This window comes from Argiope bruennichi, chromosome 1, assembly GCF_947563725.1.
Source record: "Argiope bruennichi chromosome 1, qqArgBrue1.1, whole genome shotgun sequence".
NCBI lineage: Eukaryota > Metazoa > Arthropoda > Arachnida > Araneae > Araneidae > Argiope > Argiope bruennichi.
In genome coordinates this window covers 133,100,002-133,120,407 of record NC_079151.1, presented here as the reverse complement: position 1 = coordinate 133,120,407, position 20,406 = coordinate 133,100,002, and the positions used below count along the sequence as shown (strand labels likewise).

Genomic DNA, 20,406 nt, shown 5'->3' with positions numbered 1-20,406 from the left:
TTGAAACAAGTACTTCAACTGCCATACATGTGTTGTATGTTTTGAATGTTGATGTTTTGTTGTGCGAACTAAACGAATCAGTTTCTTATCTTCAGTAACAATAAAGTACTGAAATAAATACAAACAAGAGTTGTATGAGGTTGGTATGTTTGGAAAAATACTGTACAGTTGATGTTTGAAAGTTTCTCAATAGATTTTTCGATATTCATTTTATTAAACATATTTGATGTATTATTTTTTTCACCAATCTGTTTCAGCATTTTTTTATTTTTGAAATGTGTTAAAAATAACTTTTGCTTCGCACGTTTATTCCGATTGCAGATTAAGCGCATTTGAATATATTTATTGCATTTATTTTGTAATTTTTGTTTTCAAAGAGGTTGAAAATTGTTTATATTGTATGAAAGTTCATCCAGCATTTATTGCATTATATTTTAATTCGTAAAACATGAATTTTAAATTGCTTTTAAAATATTATGAGCCGTTATTTTTTACTTACTTTTTATTAATTAATAAATTTACAGTGGGTCATTGTACAGAATTTCCGAATTAGTGTAAAGTTAGTGTAATCATTTCCAGTTACAAGTAAAATTAATATTGTAATTATTTTCTGATTTTTCTTTATCAGTTCATTTATATTCTTATATCAGTGTATTGTGATTTCACCTAAAATCAACTAACTAGTGAATAAATAAAATAATTTTGAACACTTCAGCATATTTTAAAAATTCTTTTTTCTAACAGAGTAAGTAGATCTGTTAGCATAAAGAAAATAATAAATATTCTATAACCCTTTAGGAATATTATGGTCCTGAGTATGATACTTTACATTCGTATATTGAGATTCTGCCTTCTTATTATCTTGTTTATGTTTATTGTATTAGTTGAAATCCTGGTATAATTTCTAATTGTTGCAGTTCCAGAGTAACTGTAAACTAAAAATTCATCAATGATGCAAAAGGTATTTATCCAGATCGAAATTCATCCTCTGTCCAAATCACTGGACTTTCTTTATATTTCATACTACGACACATATTTTGTTTAATTTCATGGTATATTGAAAAGAACTTAGTATACATTATGGGCCTCTTCCTATTGATTCTGTGGTCCAGTTTAGACCTATAGTTTTAACATAAAGATAGTATATATCAAAATTAATTTATCTTTCTGGGGACTATTTTCAGTTATCATGTTGTCATGTAATCATGGTGTACTGATTATTGAATTTAAGCCAAAATTAGATTCAAATTATAATTTTAATGTAAAGACCATGCACTTAAATTCTTATATTTATTTATTACTGTATTGAATTTTTGCATATGCAAGAATAAAGCGATTAATGCACCAGCAATCTATGGGGATTGTTGAATTTAGTCCAAAACTTGGTATAGAGCTGGAATAATATCTGAACATCATATTTCAACTCTTTTGCATTGTAAAATGTTGATCAGAATGTACTAGAAATCAACAATTTTAATATAGAAATTCAATATTAGATTTTAATTGTATAGTTTGTTTTATTTCTAAATTATTATGTTTACATATGAGAGATATATGGTATCACATATAGAGATCCATATATGGTTTATTAATATTCAGAGCAGTCATTGGAAACCAGAAATTAATACACTTGTAGAACACTTTTTTTTATTGTAACACTGTATAGAAAAAAGTATTGTAAACATCGATTATATAAAAATTTTTATACTTTGTGTAAAGTGCTGAATATTTTGTATTTTAACAGAATTATATAAGCAGCATCTAATGTTTCTTTAAGTTGATTTATTTTTTTTTTTTTTTTTTTTTTTAAGTACAGTGTGTAACTGATTGCATCTACAAAATATTTTTTTAAAATGTTCCATTAAAAAAAGTATTTCAAGTTTTCTTTGTTCAAATATTAAAGCAAACTAATAAAAGAAGATAAAATCCAAAGAAAAAATATGTGTGGTAAAGGAGAGAAAATAAGAAAAGAGTTTATTTGTGATTTTCCCTCTTAGCTTCTCTTGATATATGATTTTCCATTAATTTAAGCAGTGGTTCACAATGCCTACTGAGCATAGATTAAGATTATGCTATCCAGAAAATCTGTTAGCCATTAATTCAATTTCATTTTGTTGCAACACTTCTTGGAGTGACACTAGATTAAAGAGTAATAAACAATTTAATATAGATTTGTATCAAATTGAATTATTAGAAAGGGAAAAATGGATAAATAATATAAAATAAGCTAATAATTAAGATCTGGAAATAATGCAAGGAGTATTGGGGCTTCAATTGGCAAGCACCATTCTATAATTCATATGATATTTTGGATAGTTGTGTAAATAGAAATAAACTTATGATTTGACTATTTCCTTTTTAATATTTTATTTTGAATGCATTGAAATTTTAGCCGATACAATTTCTTTTAAATTGTAGTTTTCTTTAAATTAATTTTTTTTTCACTGTGGAATTTTTTGTTAATGTAATTTATTTATTTCAGCTTTTTACAATGGATAATAAAATTTTTAATCATGAAGAACTTGAAGCTGAAATACAGAGAGAAAAGGATGATAGGACTGAAGAGTTATCCTATAAGAAATCAAAACATTCTTTAGACAGTGATGAAGAAGACGATGATGTCAAAGCTCAAAAATACAATATTCTTGATCCAAATGAATTGGAAGGTAAAATAAAATGTATTGGATATGAACATTTAAAAATTTTCTTTTATAAATTAAATATACTTTTTCTATGGAGCTCTGAAAGTTTAGTTCTTCTTCTTGTTGAAAATATATATAAATATATTTTTTGAAGTAATTAGGTAACCACTCTTTACTTTTTTAGTACTATTTTTCTTAGGTCTTTTTGGGTAGTTATTTTTCTGCACAATCGTTATAACAAACTAACATTGGCAATTGCTTAAATAAATATATATCTATATTTGCATATTTATTCACAATTTAATATATAATCTTCAGCTAGATTAAACTTAATTTGATTCTGATCATTTATAATCAAAATTCATTAATCTACCACTTAAGCACTTTTTTATTCTATGGACAGGTGTCCTTTTTTTTTCTTGTTGCAGATATTATGAACTATTTTTATTTGAACTATATTGTCTCCTGTTCATTTGAGGATAGATCTAAAGCAGTCAACAATAAAATTCTTTTCTTATACTTTCTTTTCAGATTAAAGCTGTTCATATTTATATTTATTGTACAAGTTGAATGTCATATTTTTATGAATAAAAATTATTCATATTTATTTTATTCTCTCAATATTTTTTATTCCATCATTTCTGCAAATGAGCATTTTATTGCAATTAGCATTTTGAAAATCCAATTTTGTAATATATATTACAAATTCTAATTATTATTTAGCTTAAAGATGTACTAGCAGTAAACCTTTTGTATCAAACTATTCACCAATGCCAATTAAGATGTACTTTTAGTAAAATATGTATAATTTCTATAATTTAGGCATAATTATGAAAACTTTTTACCATGTAAAGGATATATGTTTAGCATTGAATAAACTTCTTAAAAAATGCTTTGGATACCATATTCTTTTTTGTAGTGAAGAAATATTTGATATTTTTATGTGAATTATTGATTCTTATATGGTATCTAAGTAAGTTAAATACAGTGATAACTTTGTCTTATTCTGAATTAATAAGTTTAGCTTCATTATATAAACTGTTCCTTAAGTTACTTTATCTCATCAGTTTAGCTTAATGTATATATTTTTTCTCTCTACTTTTTTTCCCCACAGAATTTCTAATGTGTAATTTTTTTTCTTTAGATTTTTTTTTTTAAATCATTGTTTCTACAGTTATGTTTAAATTCTAGGACAAGAGGAAGGGACAATTGATTATGATGGAGATATTAAAATTACACCTTTTAATATGAAAGAAGAATTAGAAGAAGGATATTTTGACAAAGAAGGTACATACATATTTCAGAAGGAAGAGGAAATCAAAGACCAGTGGTTAGATGACATTGATTGGATAAAAGTATGATCTTGTTTTTTGTATTTTATATATAAGAATTTGATTTTTGTAAACATTGACAACTCTTGTATATTATTCCATATCTTTGGATTTATTATCATTGGTTAGCATGCAGTGATATACATTTTCCACATTTCTAATAAAGGTTCCATATACACTTAAAACATACATATATTTCTGCTTAGTATTAATTATTCATTAATTTTATTTTCAATGTTCTTGTAGTTTTATTTCTAATTCAAAAATAAACTTCATAGAATAATCTTTTTATTTTTCAATTAAATTTTTCATGTATTGTTCATTTTGTTTTATTAGAATTTTATTTCTTCTACTAGTAGAGTATCTTAATGTCACTCTTTTATTCTTTACTGAAGTTTTATTTAAATTTCTTTTGAAGTAGATTTTGTAAAACCTTTAGAAAGATTATTCATTGCAGTGGTTATCATGACACAATTTCTGGAAAATCTCTGCATATCTAATCATAATTGTAAATAGATTATTGCAGTTTAAATTCCATCATTCTTAACTTGCAAAAGATTTAGTGGTTTTATGATGGTGTCATGAGTTTGAAGATTCCTTGGTCAGGGGTAGACAGGAGTTGGATAGACTGGATTCCTTAAAATAGTTTGCTCAAAGTTTGATAGAAATGCAAATTTAGGGTAAAGATTTTTAGCATATAACAAATTTCATCCACTTAATTCAAAGTATTTTTGAGTTATATTTATCACATATAGACCGATAGACATTTTCCAAAAAATGTGTTTTTTGAACTCAGGTTGGTCTAAAACATGGAGATTCATTAAAATCTTGAGTACAAAATTTTTAGCAATTGCAATATTTTTTCTAGACTTCATATACTAGGAAGTAAAATAATCTGCAAATAATCCTTTTTTTTTTCACTTTTAGGTGAAAGCTATCGAATCTACTAAAAGAAAAACAGAAGATGAAGAAGACAGTGATGAGGATGAAAGACCACCCATTGATTTAGCTGATAAGTATAAACAAATGCTTGAATTAATGAAACCCGGAGAAACTGTGCAAAAAGCAATTTGTCGACTTGGTGGTACCAAATCATCAAAAAGTGTTGGTAGTCGTTGGAAAAAGAAAAAGGAATCAGATTCTATGGATACAAATGAAGAGAGTGAGAAAGATGTTGAAAAGTTACAGCTTTTGACAGGTTTAGCTGATGAGATAGTGCATTCAGGAGATATGGACATTTATCAACAGACTTATGAGAAAATGGTGTTTCATGTGAACTCTAAGTCAAAGACTGGAGCTAATGGTATTTTAAACACTGATGCTGAACTAGATATGTTCGGAGATGACTTTGATGAAAAAGTCGATGATAAGATAGCAATGCCCCCTCCTCGGACACCTACTCCCAGTGAGGGTAAGAAATAATCTATTTTATATGATTATTCTAGGTGTCTGCTAGACATGAAAGTTGTAAGAAATAACAAATTTCAACTTTAATAACAATAGTATCTCAGAATTGATGTTTTAATCCTTCCAGTTAATTTTTTTTATTATTTTTTTTTGAAATTACTTGAAAAGTTTAGCATCTGAAATTAATATATATAAAATGGGTTGAAATTTTTCTCCCATCCTTTGGAGACGAGTTGAGAGTGGTTTATCATTGAAACCATTGCTCTTGTAGAACATGAAACTGTTTATTTATTAAAATACTAATTTTCTTTGAAAATAACATGAGATAATCATAAACAATTATTTTATGTTTAGAAATGGAAACTTTTATCAAAATCAAACTATTTTTATACAATTACAACTTTTCAAATCAATGCACTTTCTCAAACTCTTAATTTTTCTTAATTAGACATGTATCATTCATTATTTAAAATTTGAGATCAAAATGTCATTTAAAAAAAGTATTTATTGTTGAAATAAGCAAGGAATTTAGAAGAATCTGTTTTTTTTAACACTTTATTATATTTTAAAAAAAATTAATGTATCTCAATTAAATAACTTTTTAAATTGAATGATTTTTTTGTAATTTTTTTAATAAAAAAATAAAATTTTATTTTATTTTATAATTATCTTAATTTTGGTATTGTTTTTAACATTATTTGAAAGAAATGTACTGAAATCTATGTTTTAAATTAATTTGGGCTTTAATGTTTTATGGGATATCTCTTATAGAAATTATTTTAATCTACAAATAGTTATTGCTTACAGTTCTTTATAAGTGCTGTGTAATTTTCACATAAATTTCTTTTGAGGAAATGCAGTCATATATAATATATATATAAATAATACTTTATTATAGATTTTACATCATTTTATAGAGAACAAGATATTGGATTAAACATTTGATGAATAGATATAGCTTGTTCTTGTTGATCATTTGGAATATTTTGTTAGAAACTGCACTTAATCATCTTCGAATGACAAATATCATAGAGAGAGGGTATTAAATAGTGGTAGATTTTTTCTTTTTAATGTTAAAATAGGAGGTAACTTTTTTTAAAGAATGCAATAGATAAAGAATATATGTTACCAGTATTTTCGAAATGTTTTAAAATTTGTTAACCAGTTAAGAAAATGAAAGTTTCAGTAATTTTATTTTGAATTACACAATTAAAAGGAATTTATTGCATTAATATTAATCTATGAACTTCTTTGTTTAGATGTTGTGAATCCTACTTCAGAAGTAATGTGGGAATTCAAATGGGAAGATAAAGAAGATGCTAAAGTATATGGACCTTATCCAACTTCTCAGATGCAACAGTGGGTTGATGAGAAATATTTTGAAAATGGAGTGTTTGTTAGGCAGTGTGGAAAACAAGACACTTCATTTTACAATTCAAAAAGGATAGACTTTGAATTGTACTTATAAAGTTACTTCATTGTTTTCTCATCCTTTACAGTCATTTTACAATCACTACTAAAAAAAAAAAAAAAAAAAAAACTGGATATAATGCAATTATTTCTAGTATTTTGTTTGGTTATAAATTTCATAGAATTTTTATTTTTGTGCATTTAATTTTGCAGAATTGGAGTATGTTGTTTGTGTCTATTTACTTGCAATTAGAATTTCTAATATCCACATTTGAAATAATATTCATTTTTTTAACAGTTTATATATCTGAAACTGATATAATTCTAGCATTGAGTTTAAATTTATTTTAAAAAATACAGAATAACAATTAAATGAACACATCTGAAAGAATTAAAATTCTGTTTGAATTTATTTATTTCATCTATCAACTTCTTTTTACAAATATATCAAAGTATAAAGTAGTTTTATTATTATAATTTTATTGAAGTCTCTACCTTTATGAAAGAAAAAAAAAATCCTTAAATTGTTTTAAATTAAATGCCTTCAACAATTTTTTTCTGATTATTGAATATTATTAATTTTTTAATTATATTTCATACTTTTTATGAATTTTAACACTTTACTTATCTGTTTATTTAGTTCTGCATTCAGTCTCTCTTATGAAATCTTTAATTGGTTCTGTCAACTTTAATTATTAGAATATAATAATGCCATATTTATTTGATACAGTAAACTACTTTATATTGTAAAGTGCAGTCGACATTATTCAGTGGTATGATGTGAGATTAACTCAATATTTTCATCCATTTTCTAACAAAATTAATTGTAAATCTAAAATAATAAAGAAATAATTATTTCATACTAACACTTTTATTTTTACATTGTCAGGTTCTCTGCATTTCTTGGAATTTCCTTTTTGTCATAAGTATGCCTCTCATTAGGACAAGGAAAAGGGGGAGGAGGGGAATGAGACTCTTGCTTTGAATGAATAATCAAAAAAAACTCCAAATTTAGTGGATTTTACATTAAAAAATTATTGGTAAAAAGTAGAGTTTGTTAAGGAATGATATTGTAATTATTCCTGGAAACAGATAAAGATGACATTATGATTATTTATTTGGATAGAAAGACAAATTATCCTATTGCCTTAAGTGTAAGTACTGTTCTGCTGTACAATAGAATGTTAATAATATTTTCAAACTAATTAAAATAGTTTTTAATTATTGAAGCAGAATCAGTCTTGAGTAATTTTATTAATAGAAATCGCCTGTCCTAATGTATATTGATGAAAATTGCTAATTTTATTAAATATCTAAAAATGTCCTTAGGGATTAGACTTTTTTTTTTATTTTCTTATTGAAGAAAAATTGTACTTGGTTGATTTTTCCTCGTAAGCATTATGATGAATATTACTGGAAATTATAAATAAATCAACCAGATTTTTTAATGTTCCGTAATTTATTAATTTGTTATTAGTTTTCTTAAATTAATAGTATACTTAGAAAAATATTATTTTTTCCTCTAATAACTGAAAAGTACATTTATATAGAATAATATATAGAATAATTAATACAGAAATCTGAGATTTTAAGTTTGAAATAAAAGGCAAAAGCTGTATCATGTAGCAATTATTTTTTTAAATTTTAGATTTGCAGAATCTGCAGATAATACAAAACAATTAATGCATATTATAGTTATGTTCATCTATATACAACTATACACTCACAAAAATTTATTTTGTGAGTATATAGTTGTTTTTGGAATGTAACTGTGCCACTGTGTGAAATAATTTTGTGCAGTTCATTTGCAAAGCATATATATTGATATATGAACCTTAGAGATAAATGCAATCAATTTTATCAAATTGCTAATGCTCCATGGAAATTTTGTTTTGAAAATTTATAATATTGTATTCATATTTATAAAAACTAAAACTGACTTTAAATAAATTACTTGACATTTATAATACTTTTCATATTGAAATAATCATACATTTGATCGAATTAAAATAGTATCATTGCATTATTCTATTTTATAAGATCCAGTACTTATGTCAAAGTAATCTTGTTCATTTGAATTTTGGAAACTTTGTCTTTTATTTTTAAGGTTTGTTGACAAAATGTGCAATTAATTTTTTGCATTGTTATGAAATCAGGTGAGTGAAAATCAAAACTTAAAGAAATCTTTATGTACTCGTATCAAAAAGATAAGGTGAATTTCTTGCAATTTATGTTTTAATTTGTTGAGGAACTTAATGTGGGAATTATGATTTGTTTATTTATCAACACTTTTCCTTGTTCTTTGACTGCTTTTCTTTCATGCAAGAATACCATTATTTTGAGATTTTTTTCTTTACCTTTAACTTTATTTTTAGCATTATATATATAATATTGTAATCAAAATTTTGCAGATATGTAGCCAAAAAAAGGGCAGTTTTGAAATAAAATTCTGTTTATTTTACCACAGGAAACATATTTTGTACGCAGGGAAATCAATGATTAAAAATACACATCTGTTTACATCATGATACAACAGCAGTGTGACAGAAATGTTTCCCTTTAGTAATTTTACAAAAAGATTCTGATGGAGATTTTTTGGGGGAGGGGGGGGAGGCACATGTCGATTTAGGAAAGGAAATCTTAGAATCTTTGAAAGAATGCCAAAGGCATGAGAGAGAAGAAAGAAGTATGAGAAATTGCAGTATCCATCCATTTTTTAAAATCATTTTAGAAATAATTTAATAAAAAAGTTGGATTTGGATTAGGAAATAAAAAAAAATTCTAGAATGAAATAATAACATGGTCTAATTTAAGTCTATCATATCAAATAAGAAATCCATTTGGCTGAAATGTGTGCTTGCATCTCCTTTGCTTGGCTCTGTTATATTAAATATGAATTTAGTGTACTTCTGTGAAATTCATAAGATTGGAAAGGAAATTAATGGCTTCATTAATTTTTTGGTTATTTGGAATTCTTTTATCAGATCTTAGTGTATATATATTTCTTATAGTCTATTTTTGATTTTATATGGTCTGTTGTAATGGTAAGTTTAAAAAATCATTATCGTATTTTGGTTTAAAAATTCTGATGGGTGTATTTGATTCATTTAATCATTTCATTATCATTACTAAAATAATTTTTCTTTTAATGAACAAAAATAATCAAGTAGGTGTAGTTTCCATATAGAAGAAAATATACATGTTTCTTTTTCTTTATAATTGGAGTTCAAAATTGAACTTCTTTAATATGTGAACCTGCTTTTATAAGAGCATTTGTATATTAGCATTAAATGTTTTTGCTTATGAAAATTGATTTCTTCTACACAATTCATATCTGATTTGGTTATTCCAAAATCAGATGCTTTAAAATTTTATTAAATGTTAATTTTTAAAAAATTTCAATTTTCTATATTATATATTTTTAGATGAATATCTAGTTTGAATATTTAACTTTAATAAAAAAAACATTTTCTGTTTAAATTCATAAAAAGTTAAATGGAAAGAAGTCGATTTATGCTTACATGATGCATATTAAATGTTCACCACTGTGCATTTTGCAGTTGGGGGAGAAAAGGCATCTCAACATAATATTTGACAATATTTTAGTAAATCATGTATGGGGTTATTTTTATCATGTGATCCTGATGTCATGGGAATTGATCCTATTGTAAATGAATATTGTTTCTGATGAAACTTTTTGCAAAGTTAGAATATGAAAAAAGTTTTAATAAAGCATTTTTATTGACGTCAAAATATCTTCAATATATTGTTATATTTCTAACAAGTTGCAGACTTTTTGTTATGTTTGCATCCAATATAATTTTTATGACTGGTTTGTATAAATATCACATTTTTCACTTCATTATGTAATAATATGATTCATTGATGTATCATAAAATAAAGAAATAAATGTTTTATTGTTAAAAGTGTCCACTTTAAAAAATGTTTTTTTACATGTTTAATTGTTATAGCCTTGTGTATATAACGCTTGCTTTTTTCTTGAGAAATAATCTTAATTTGAACATCACGTATATCAAAATTACCATTATCAAAGTTGAGGGTAGATAAGAGTATGGATAAATTGGCAATAAATTCTATAAAATATATAGTTTATGCAACATTCAATTTTTATATGTATAAATTTCGTTTTTCAACATTATGAATTTCTGAAAAACTAATAGATATAGTTTAATAAAATTTAATATGGATATAATTATATAAAGTAAAACGCATTATAGTATATTATTATTATTTTAGATATTTATGATCATGGGTACGATTCATTAGTTCAAAAATTCTATTCTCTTCATATTGTGGGGTCGATCTTTTAATACTTCTAATATGAGGAACGGTCCCTTTAAACAGAGATCTCAATAGATAATAATACTTGAAATGAAGCAATTGATGAATCCCATTGGGCCAATTTCAGCGCATGGATAGTTCTCTGAGAAGATTGTGGTCTACATTTTTCCTTACCAAGAGTATATTGCAGTGGTGTAAAATTAAGTGGCGCCTGGGGCATAATTTTACACTTCCCCATTCATCATTTGTGGATCCCATCCCCGGGACAGCTTATATTTGGGGATGAGAAGCTTCCTGCAAAAATGGCACGGTGTTGGCTACCTCCTATCGCTGACGTGATGTACCTCCTAAGGGAAGTGTTGTATCGTGACCGGTGATGGCCCTTAGGACTCAACCATAGTTCCCGCCAATGCTACCGCAGGATTCCTGTTACTCACTTTTTTCCGTGTATCTCAGTGCTGATTAAATAAGTCGATTATGTTTGAAAATTTTAAATGCCTCCATGGGCGTATGTTTCTTCTCCCTCGAGTCACAGTTGATTTAAGAAATGACAAACGCACTAACATTTCATCTCTATTGCTTCCCCTAAGACTGGCATCCATAATATCTATACCCCCGACTGAAAAAGGGTTGAATCTTGACCTCCCCCCCCCCCGATTGCCTTACTATATATGCTTAGGGTTAAAGAGATTCCATGGCTGATTCCTAAAATGAGCATTTTCCTTCAACATATTCGACGTTTGATAAATCCTCTACTTGTGATCTATAAAAATAGAGTTACTAGAACACTTCCATGTACTTTTAAAAAATTCGGAACTTCATAATTTGACAGCAGCAAAATATTACGCCCTGCATCCAGAATAATCGCAACATTGTTACTGAACTTTATTTAATTAAAATTTAAATTGTTTTGACTTGAGCAAATCCTCATATTTTGTTGTCTCTGAAGTTATATTTATATATATTTTATGTAACATGCATTAGCAATACAAGAATTTGTCCTACGTCTAAAACCAATAATAAAGATGAATGCATACGCTCCACTGGCCAGTCCATTTGATCTAGAGCTACAAAATTTGTTAATGAATGTTGTTTTTCTTCTGTTAATGAAAGTTAAAGAAGGATTTTGTTAATAACTCTGTAGTGTATGAGAAGGATAAAAAAGTAAAGTTACAATACAGCGAAATTTAGAAGATAGATGGCTGTTTAGGGGAATTAAAAACGAATTTCCCAATCATTGCTACTTTTTTTTTTCAGTTTAAAATAATAAGAGATGAAGACGAAATCTATTTTTTAAAAATTATCATAATCATTCTCTGCATGCATCATTAATGAATGCATTTTTTTTTCAAAAATTTATTAATTAACCATTTTTTTCTACAGAATATTTCTAATAACCCCGAGCCTGGGATAATTAGGAAAACGTATTTCAGTTTCTAATAACAGTAACGAATTGGTTTGAAGAAAATAATTGATGGGAAACATTTGTATATTAACTCTGTATATAATTTCTTACCTGTTCCTACGTACCCCAAAGTTTTTTGTTTGGAAAGGGGTGTTGTGTGTGTGTATGTGATTTGATGTAAAGATTGCTGCAGTTGAACGAGTGATTCATCCAGATTTCATTTTCAGAGAATTTACATGCTTGGACTAGATATTATTTGGAAAGGGGTGTTGTGTGTGTATGTGATTTGATGTAAAGATTGCTGCAGTTGAACGAGTGATTCATCCAGATTTCATTTTCAGAGAATTTACATGCTTGGACTAGAGATTATTGCAACATATTGTGTGAGTGTATGCATGATATTTGCCAGCCAACCACAGAGCATGCGCATATGACATCATCACTTTCAGAACCAATCAACCTCACAACCCAGACTTTAAAAGCTCCTATCTAACTCACATTTACATCATTTTATTGCTAAAAATTGACCATTCCACCATGTCTCCCTCTGAACATGTTCAAACTGTTCGAGCTGTCTTGGAGTCGTTGCCTCCACCTGAAAATATTCCTCTTTATGAGGAAAAGGAAAAACTTGGACATAAAATTGTGGATCAGGTGAAAGAGATTGTAACCACTCGAAGGTGGGTCATACCAGACTTTAACAATTTCATAACGTTGGATGCATCAGTGTACAGAGAAGAGTTCCAAGAGCTGGTCAAAGGACCTCATGCATTACCATGAGCCGTTTGGAAAATATTGGTCATTCGTCATCTGATTCATTTGGCAATGACCATTAATTTCCGAGGAAAGCAAACTGTTTGTAATGTGGAACAGTGGAATAAAATGGGTGAGTTAGTATTGGAATCTATTTACTCGGCCCTATGTTCTGATACAGTTGCTCGAAAAAATATATGAGCACCGTAACTCTAAGAAAAATTTCCCCAAAGTGGAAAACGACCTTTTTATGATTTTAAGGGTTTAGGATAATCGTTGTTTATGTAAATTTCCATTCTTGGATATTTGTAAGAGAAAAGTGCTTCTAGTTCTTTTTACAGGAACCGTAAACGTTTATTTGTTTTGCGGAAAATTGTGGATGTTTCCGAGAGAAATGTGTCATGTTTACATGAAACAAATTGTTTATTTGTTCAGGACAAATTTCCATACTTGGATGTTTGTTAAATAAAGTTTCCTTTACAAGAATATTTTATGTTTACTTGTTGGGGAAAAATTTGCTTACTTGGAAGTTTGCAAGATAAATGAAACACAACTTCCTTTACAAGAAGGCAAAATGAAATTTTATGGTTCATTTGTTGGGAAAAACTTTTTGGATGTTTGTAAGAGAAATAAAATAGAGTCTGGTTCACATGAAAAAATTGTTTATTTACATTAAAGGATTTACATGAAAACAAATTATTTATTTATATTGAAGAATTACAAACAATATTTACACAATACACAATTAACAAAACAAATGATTTTTTACATGCACACACACACATGTACATTATTTGCAGCTCAAGTCCAGTGGTCCAATCCCACGTGTAAAGACATGGGTTCGCCTGGAAAACGTGACTCGTTGGTTTAGAGTCAAACCCAGTGGTGGTCCTGCATCAATAAATCTGAATAATTAGCCTTCATTACATCCCCGAATGATATTGGGGGCAAAGATTCATTAGGCCCAAAATACTTATTCGGGGGTGGAGGTAACACAAAAGACACAGTTGGAAGTTGGTGCACCAGAGGTTTTTCTAGTTGTACTTGATGCCCTGGACCCATGGACGACATTCCACAAAGTTCTCTTTCAAAATTTGTCAAGAAATCGTTGATGGTTTCTTAAGGAATCTCCTGTTGTATAATATTAATCTAATATTCACCAGTGTCCATGGTCTCTTGGAATATCAATAGTCCCTCCTCTGGTGCTTGTGTAGGCTCAGGGTCTTGTTGTTGGACTTCTGATTGGATAGGTTCAGGCTCCTTGTCTTGTTGAACTTGTTCATGGATATGCACCGGGTCTTGTTGTTGCACGTCGAAAACTTCAAACGGTGGAACAAATACAGGCTCCGATCATTGAACGGGATTTATTCACAATTTTTTTCCTAGCTCGTCTCTTTTCAGGCATCATCATTTCTGGAACTTGCATTTCGTGCATTGGTGTGGGAGGAGGTAAATTGTAAGCTGGTAAAGTGTACTGTCTATGAGTACGGAAATCTTGAAGTCCGGTCACACTGCACTCTAGTATTTTCGGTGGTTCTGGATACCTGGAGGTTTCTGTTGGCTGTTCCTGTTTTTTTTTTTTTTTTTTTTTTTACTCAATGCAAATTTTGCCAAATAGTGTCTTTGCTGCTATAGCGTCGTTGGACCGCCCCCGGGTTATGCCCGGGGCTCTGTAGAGTTCACATTGCTCAGGTGATACGATACCTCTGTAGTTCCTAGCTCCATGGATTTACGGTTGTGGATACAATGGAGCCCCCTCGCTAACTCTTCAACCTGTTAAGTGAACTCCTTTCAGGTGAATGCGCATCAACTTTTAAGCCCATGGAAAGAATGCGGTGGTGTTCGCAGGTTCACGAAATCATAGTGGTATAAACGGCATACGTTTGGCAGATTCGCTCAAAATTTGACTGTTGAGGGCTAACCAGAAGCATGAAGAAGATGTATGATGATGACCAAAAAGAGACATCCATTGTGTGAATAAGTCCACCTTTTGACCATCCTCTCTATTCCTTTAAATCTTTGTTATTTTTCTCTTAATTTCTTGGCCTGAAACCTAACGGTGCCATCGTACGGCTAACATTTGTTTAGTTAGTTGTGGTTGGAACTGAGTCCATTTGCTAACTCTCCCACCTGATCGATGACCTCCGACCAGGCTTATGTGCATAAACAGTAGCCAAGTATGATGTGTTAGTTTCATTATTTGGCACATTCTGTGTTGCCTTTTTAACCCTCCAAGCGGCAACCCCGGAAAAAGACGGAATCTTTTCTGCCTCCAAAACGGCGGACCCGTCTATAGACGGAAACAAAAACTCCCTTAAAACTGTCACTGCCCGTATTTTTACGGGTTCCAGTTTCTCCCTACCCCCAATCTCAAGCTGTGAGATAATGAGAAGGGAATGTGAGATAAGGAAAAGTGAATCGTTATCAGTGGACGATATGATTGATGTCTTCCTGCTCGCGCCGTTTTAAGTATTTTACGCTTACGTTCTGAGGCGTTACTTTTGAGATTTTGATAATAATTACGTATCCAAAATGAAATTTAAATAACGAGAATAAAATTGAACGTATGAAAATATATACCTGGAATGAATACATACATAAACGTATTATTATTAATAATTTGAAACATAAGATTTTAAAGCTTTCTAGCATAAGAAAATAGTTAATGTAAAAAATAAATAAAAAATATAAAATTAAAATTTGACAAGTTTCTTTTTTATAACGTGCTTTCATTTAAGGATTTTAGAATTGACATTGCTTATGCAACTTATTTTTGAAAATAAGACACTAAACTTATTTACAGAATTTACTTAACGAACGAAACTTTTTAACTTTTAATGAATTATATTTTTTTAGTATTCATTAATAAGTGTATTTCAAAACGGGGAGATATATAGAACCAATATATTAAAGTGCGATTTTTCGGAAATTTAGTATTCGTTACATTAAATCCTTATTTTTATAACGTAATAAACTATATATGAAAATTGAATATTTGTTTCATTCTTTAAACCTTATAGAATTTCACACTCTTTGACGAATTCGAACAAAAATGTAAGCATTGTAGAGATATAAGTTTCATTGTTTTTATATTTTTCCTCTGGTTTTTAATAATATTTTCAAAGTTAATATAAGCGCAGTTTTTAAAGGTTCTATTTTTTGTATCGAAATATTAATCTTATTTCACTGTACAATCTTATATATACATCGCACGATTCTGTTTATATGAAACTGGTTTATATTGACATTTTTACTCTTAATACTGAGTAATTTAATCCACGAATTTTAATCCACTTGAAAGTGAGTGAATGTGTGAGTTAAATGTGAGAATAAATAGTTTTAAAATTGTTGCCATTATTTTAATTCCTTGATCTAATTTTATCTCATATGTTAGCATTTAAAAATTTTTTAATGCGTACAACTGGCATTTAGACTATTTTCTTCTCCTGTTTGGTCAGTTCGAGTTCACTGGATGTGATTTTTAACAAACAAGACGGGATATGATCTTTGTTTTATTTTATTTTTGATCACGAGAGTAAAAAAAATTCGGAAACTCCCACTTCCATGTAATTTGAAATTCTTTATTCTTAATAACCTTTAGCCTCACATTTTCATTTTTTAAAAACAGAACTAGTTTGAACAAGGGTGTCAGACATGAAGGTCACTTGCGAATATTTCTATTAAAGTAGCGAATATCTCTAATTATAATGGATATGTATGTTCGTATTGGCGATCTCCAGATCAAACTGTTTGACTTAGAGCGAACACACTTCGCCATTAAATAATTAGAAAACTGTTAATGTTCACCTCGAGAGGAAATTTTCAAAATTTTAATTAAAACTTCTGTTAATTAAAAATTATTTAAAAGTTTACCATTATCAGCAATAAAATACGAAATTATTCTAATATAATTTATACGTGTCATTTATACATCTGAATGCATCACCAAGAAAATTCATTCTTTGAGGTAAAATTATGATCTTGAACTTTTAGTGTCTTATTTATTGAGATGCTAATTAAGGAGCATTCTCTTCATCCACATGGTTTATTTGTATTTCAGTAAAGAAATTTTTACCCCTTTGCTTTTAGCTTAGATCTTTTTAACCTTTTAACTAAATCATCATCAATGGGTAAAAAGCCGGAATGAAATATATGGATAACAATGAAAACGGTAAGTTTCAATTCAAAAATAAAATATATTTTTAAAATATGCTAAAATACTTTTAATTAAATTAAAAGTGGGAAAAAAAATTTGAATTCACAATTAATGTACAAATTATTTTTCTACTGTGATATTTTCGAATGAACTTTAAAATTTTAATAATTTTTATTAACCCTTTAAAGGGCCTTTTTTTCCTAGTCATGTTGGAGTAAAATGTTTTTAAAATTAAGATTGGCCTAGGAAAAGTAATTTATTCAACTTATTATATCAATTTAATCTGATTTATTAATTAATTTTTCCAATTAATAACTAAGAAATAAATCAAGACACTTCATTTTATTTGAGATAAACAATTGAAACCTCTAACCTACAATTGAAACCTTATTGAAAAATTCATAAGAATTTATGCCAACTTACATAACTTTATTCAAAAATTGTTGAATTTGGTGATGAACATACTTCTCTTGTCCCTTGAAAGGGTTAATTAAAATTTTAAAGAAATGATTCCCACTGTCCAAAGGTGCATGTAGGTGCAGATTTTGGTAATTCTATTTCAAATTGTCTGGTCTGAAAAGTACCAATACAATCAGACAAATAATGACACACACACTTGTCCATCTTTATTATTAACTTAGACGAATGTTTGTGCGTGGCGTCTATTAGAGCTTCCATATATATCTTAGTGAAATATGCATCTTAGAAAATGAAAATGTGTAAAATGTTTTTTTTTCTGAAAATTTTTAAAAATTATGAATTAAAAATAAAATGAGATTTTGAAGTGTATTCCATCATAACTTTCAAAATTATTACAGAATAAGAAGGAATTTTTGGAAATTTTTATTGAATAAGAGATATGAGAAATCATCTGAGTCATTTCAAAAATTAAAAAGAAATATTCAGTATATACATAAAACTTTATTGCTGAATGATTCTATTCCCTGTATTTAGAAATTTAATAAGCCTGATTGGTTTAAACAAAAGAGGTTTTGCATTAATTGAAGTTTATTCACTCCCGTTTTAAATTAAGGAATTACTGTCAAGGAGCTGACAGAAAATTCAAAAAATCTGCAATACAGTATGGTACAATGAGTCTGCAATAGTATGAATTATATGACTATCAAAATTTGAAATTTCAAGATGTTTTGCGGAAGAAAACATTTAATTAAAAATTTTATATTGTCTAGTAACCTCGATGTAACGCATGTGCTGATCACCGAAAGCAATAAATAATGTAAAAGTAATAAGTAAAAAAGATCAATGTAATTGTATTTGCAAAGCTTTTAAATTCAGATTTTTCTTTTTAATGATTCGTTTACCCCACGGTTTGTCGTTATCCGATTGCAAAATAGTAAGAGCTTTGATTCTAACCCGAAAAACTTAAAACTGAGATTTTTCAAAAATTGTAATTTATTTTAAAACAGTACTTACTATTCTGTAGGAACTTGATTTGAAGGTATTCAAAAAATTCCAGTTGCAAATGGTTAATTATGAGTCTAAATAATCTGTATTATTTGAGTCATTTTTCCAGGCCAAATTTGTATCATGAATATTACAAAGAAATATTTTGACAATTATTTTTATTTGTTACAGTCATAAGGCGCATCAACCAGTTATTTAGCATTACTGAATAACTGGCCAATTAGCTTTGCCAATTAAATATTGTAAAGTATATTTAATTATAAAATTTTAATCATGCAGATAAATACTGAAAATCGATATATTTGAAAGTGAAACATTGCATGAAATTCCCTAATTACACAATTATTTTTTTGAATACTGAAGAAACAAAGTTATAACGTAGTGTTACTTATCGCAATTCATGTTTTAAACACGCATTTTAAAATATTAAAATAAATTGGCAATGCGCTGAAAGGTTTTTTTTTTTTTCTTTTTAAATTAAATCAGGTAATGTAATGCAGGTAAAGTCGAGAAATAATTTCACAGTACTACGGAATAAAATAATTTGCGAAACATATTGCAATGAAAAAAATATTAGACGAGGACTTTCAATTTATAAAAACTAGACTAGTATCAAAATAAACATGATAATAACTTATTCCTAACAAATTTTATGTATTGTTTTATAAAATAATCGAAAAACCTCTAAAAAAACCAATCACATTTTCGCATTTTCAATCGATGTTATTGTCAATCTCTTCCTACGCACTGAAAGAAAAATGCTACGATAAGAAACACCTGCTACTCACAGCATGAAATTTGCTAATCACTTCCCACATGCAGCGCTGAACTGACCGCAAAAGGGGAAAGCAATCCTTTTGACCAAACCGCGGCATTTTTAAGGTTGAACCTGTTATTCCGACGTGCCGCTTTCGGTAAGGATAGCAATCTGAAAGCCGCCGCCAGGATTGTTAACATATACAAAAAAGCTTTATGTAATGCAGTTTAAACCATCACTCTAGCTAAATTTGTTTAGCTGGCAGGTTGCATGAATCATCCAGTATGTTTCCGAGTCGTACGGTCCACCTGCGACTCTGAATGAAAACATTTCTTCACCACTTAACTGAACCCGGTAACACGAGTTAAATAACGTATGAATAATGATTATCAACGAATAACAATTGATGCTTGAAAAAGCCAATATTAAAAAGCTATACAATGTAACATAAACGAGGCAAGAAATTTTCTCCACCAAAAAATTTGTAGAGGAGACAGTGAGAAGTAAAAAAAAAAAAAAAAAAAAAAAAAAAAAAAACTATCCTCTGAAAATTTTTTTTCACTTGACTCTCTTTTTTTTTTTCTGTTTTTCGAATCATAGGAAATTATACTCAAATTTTCTTATTAACAATTTCTTTCACCCCTTTTCCACTTTGTGATCTTGTCTGCCTTAATTTTATTTGCATACCTAAATACCTAAATGGCAGCATGTCGCCCATTTACATGATATTCTAGTTTGACCTTCGCATAGAAGCAAAATAAAATATTAAACATTTTGCGTGTATTTAAATGTGTATTAGATGTAAATTAAAGCGATGC

At 28.3% G+C, this 20,406-nt stretch overlaps 1 protein-coding gene across 1 annotated transcript; it reads left to right on the top strand.

Annotated features, from left to right (window-relative positions):
• The first annotated feature begins 16 nt into the window (after positions 1 to 16).
• On the top strand, positions 17 to 7,219 carry LOC129991314 (CD2 antigen cytoplasmic tail-binding protein 2 homolog). Its single transcript, XM_056098224.1, has 5 exons — positions 17 to 139; positions 2,483 to 2,666; positions 3,834 to 3,997; positions 4,901 to 5,384; positions 6,640 to 7,219. Exons 2-5 carry the CDS (start codon positions 2,492 to 2,494, stop codon positions 6,846 to 6,848), a joined length of 1,032 nt encoding a protein of 343 aa, XP_055954199.1. The 5' UTR covers positions 17 to 139; positions 2,483 to 2,491; the 3' UTR covers positions 6,849 to 7,219.
• The last annotated feature ends 13,187 nt before the right edge of the window (positions 7,220 to 20,406 follow it).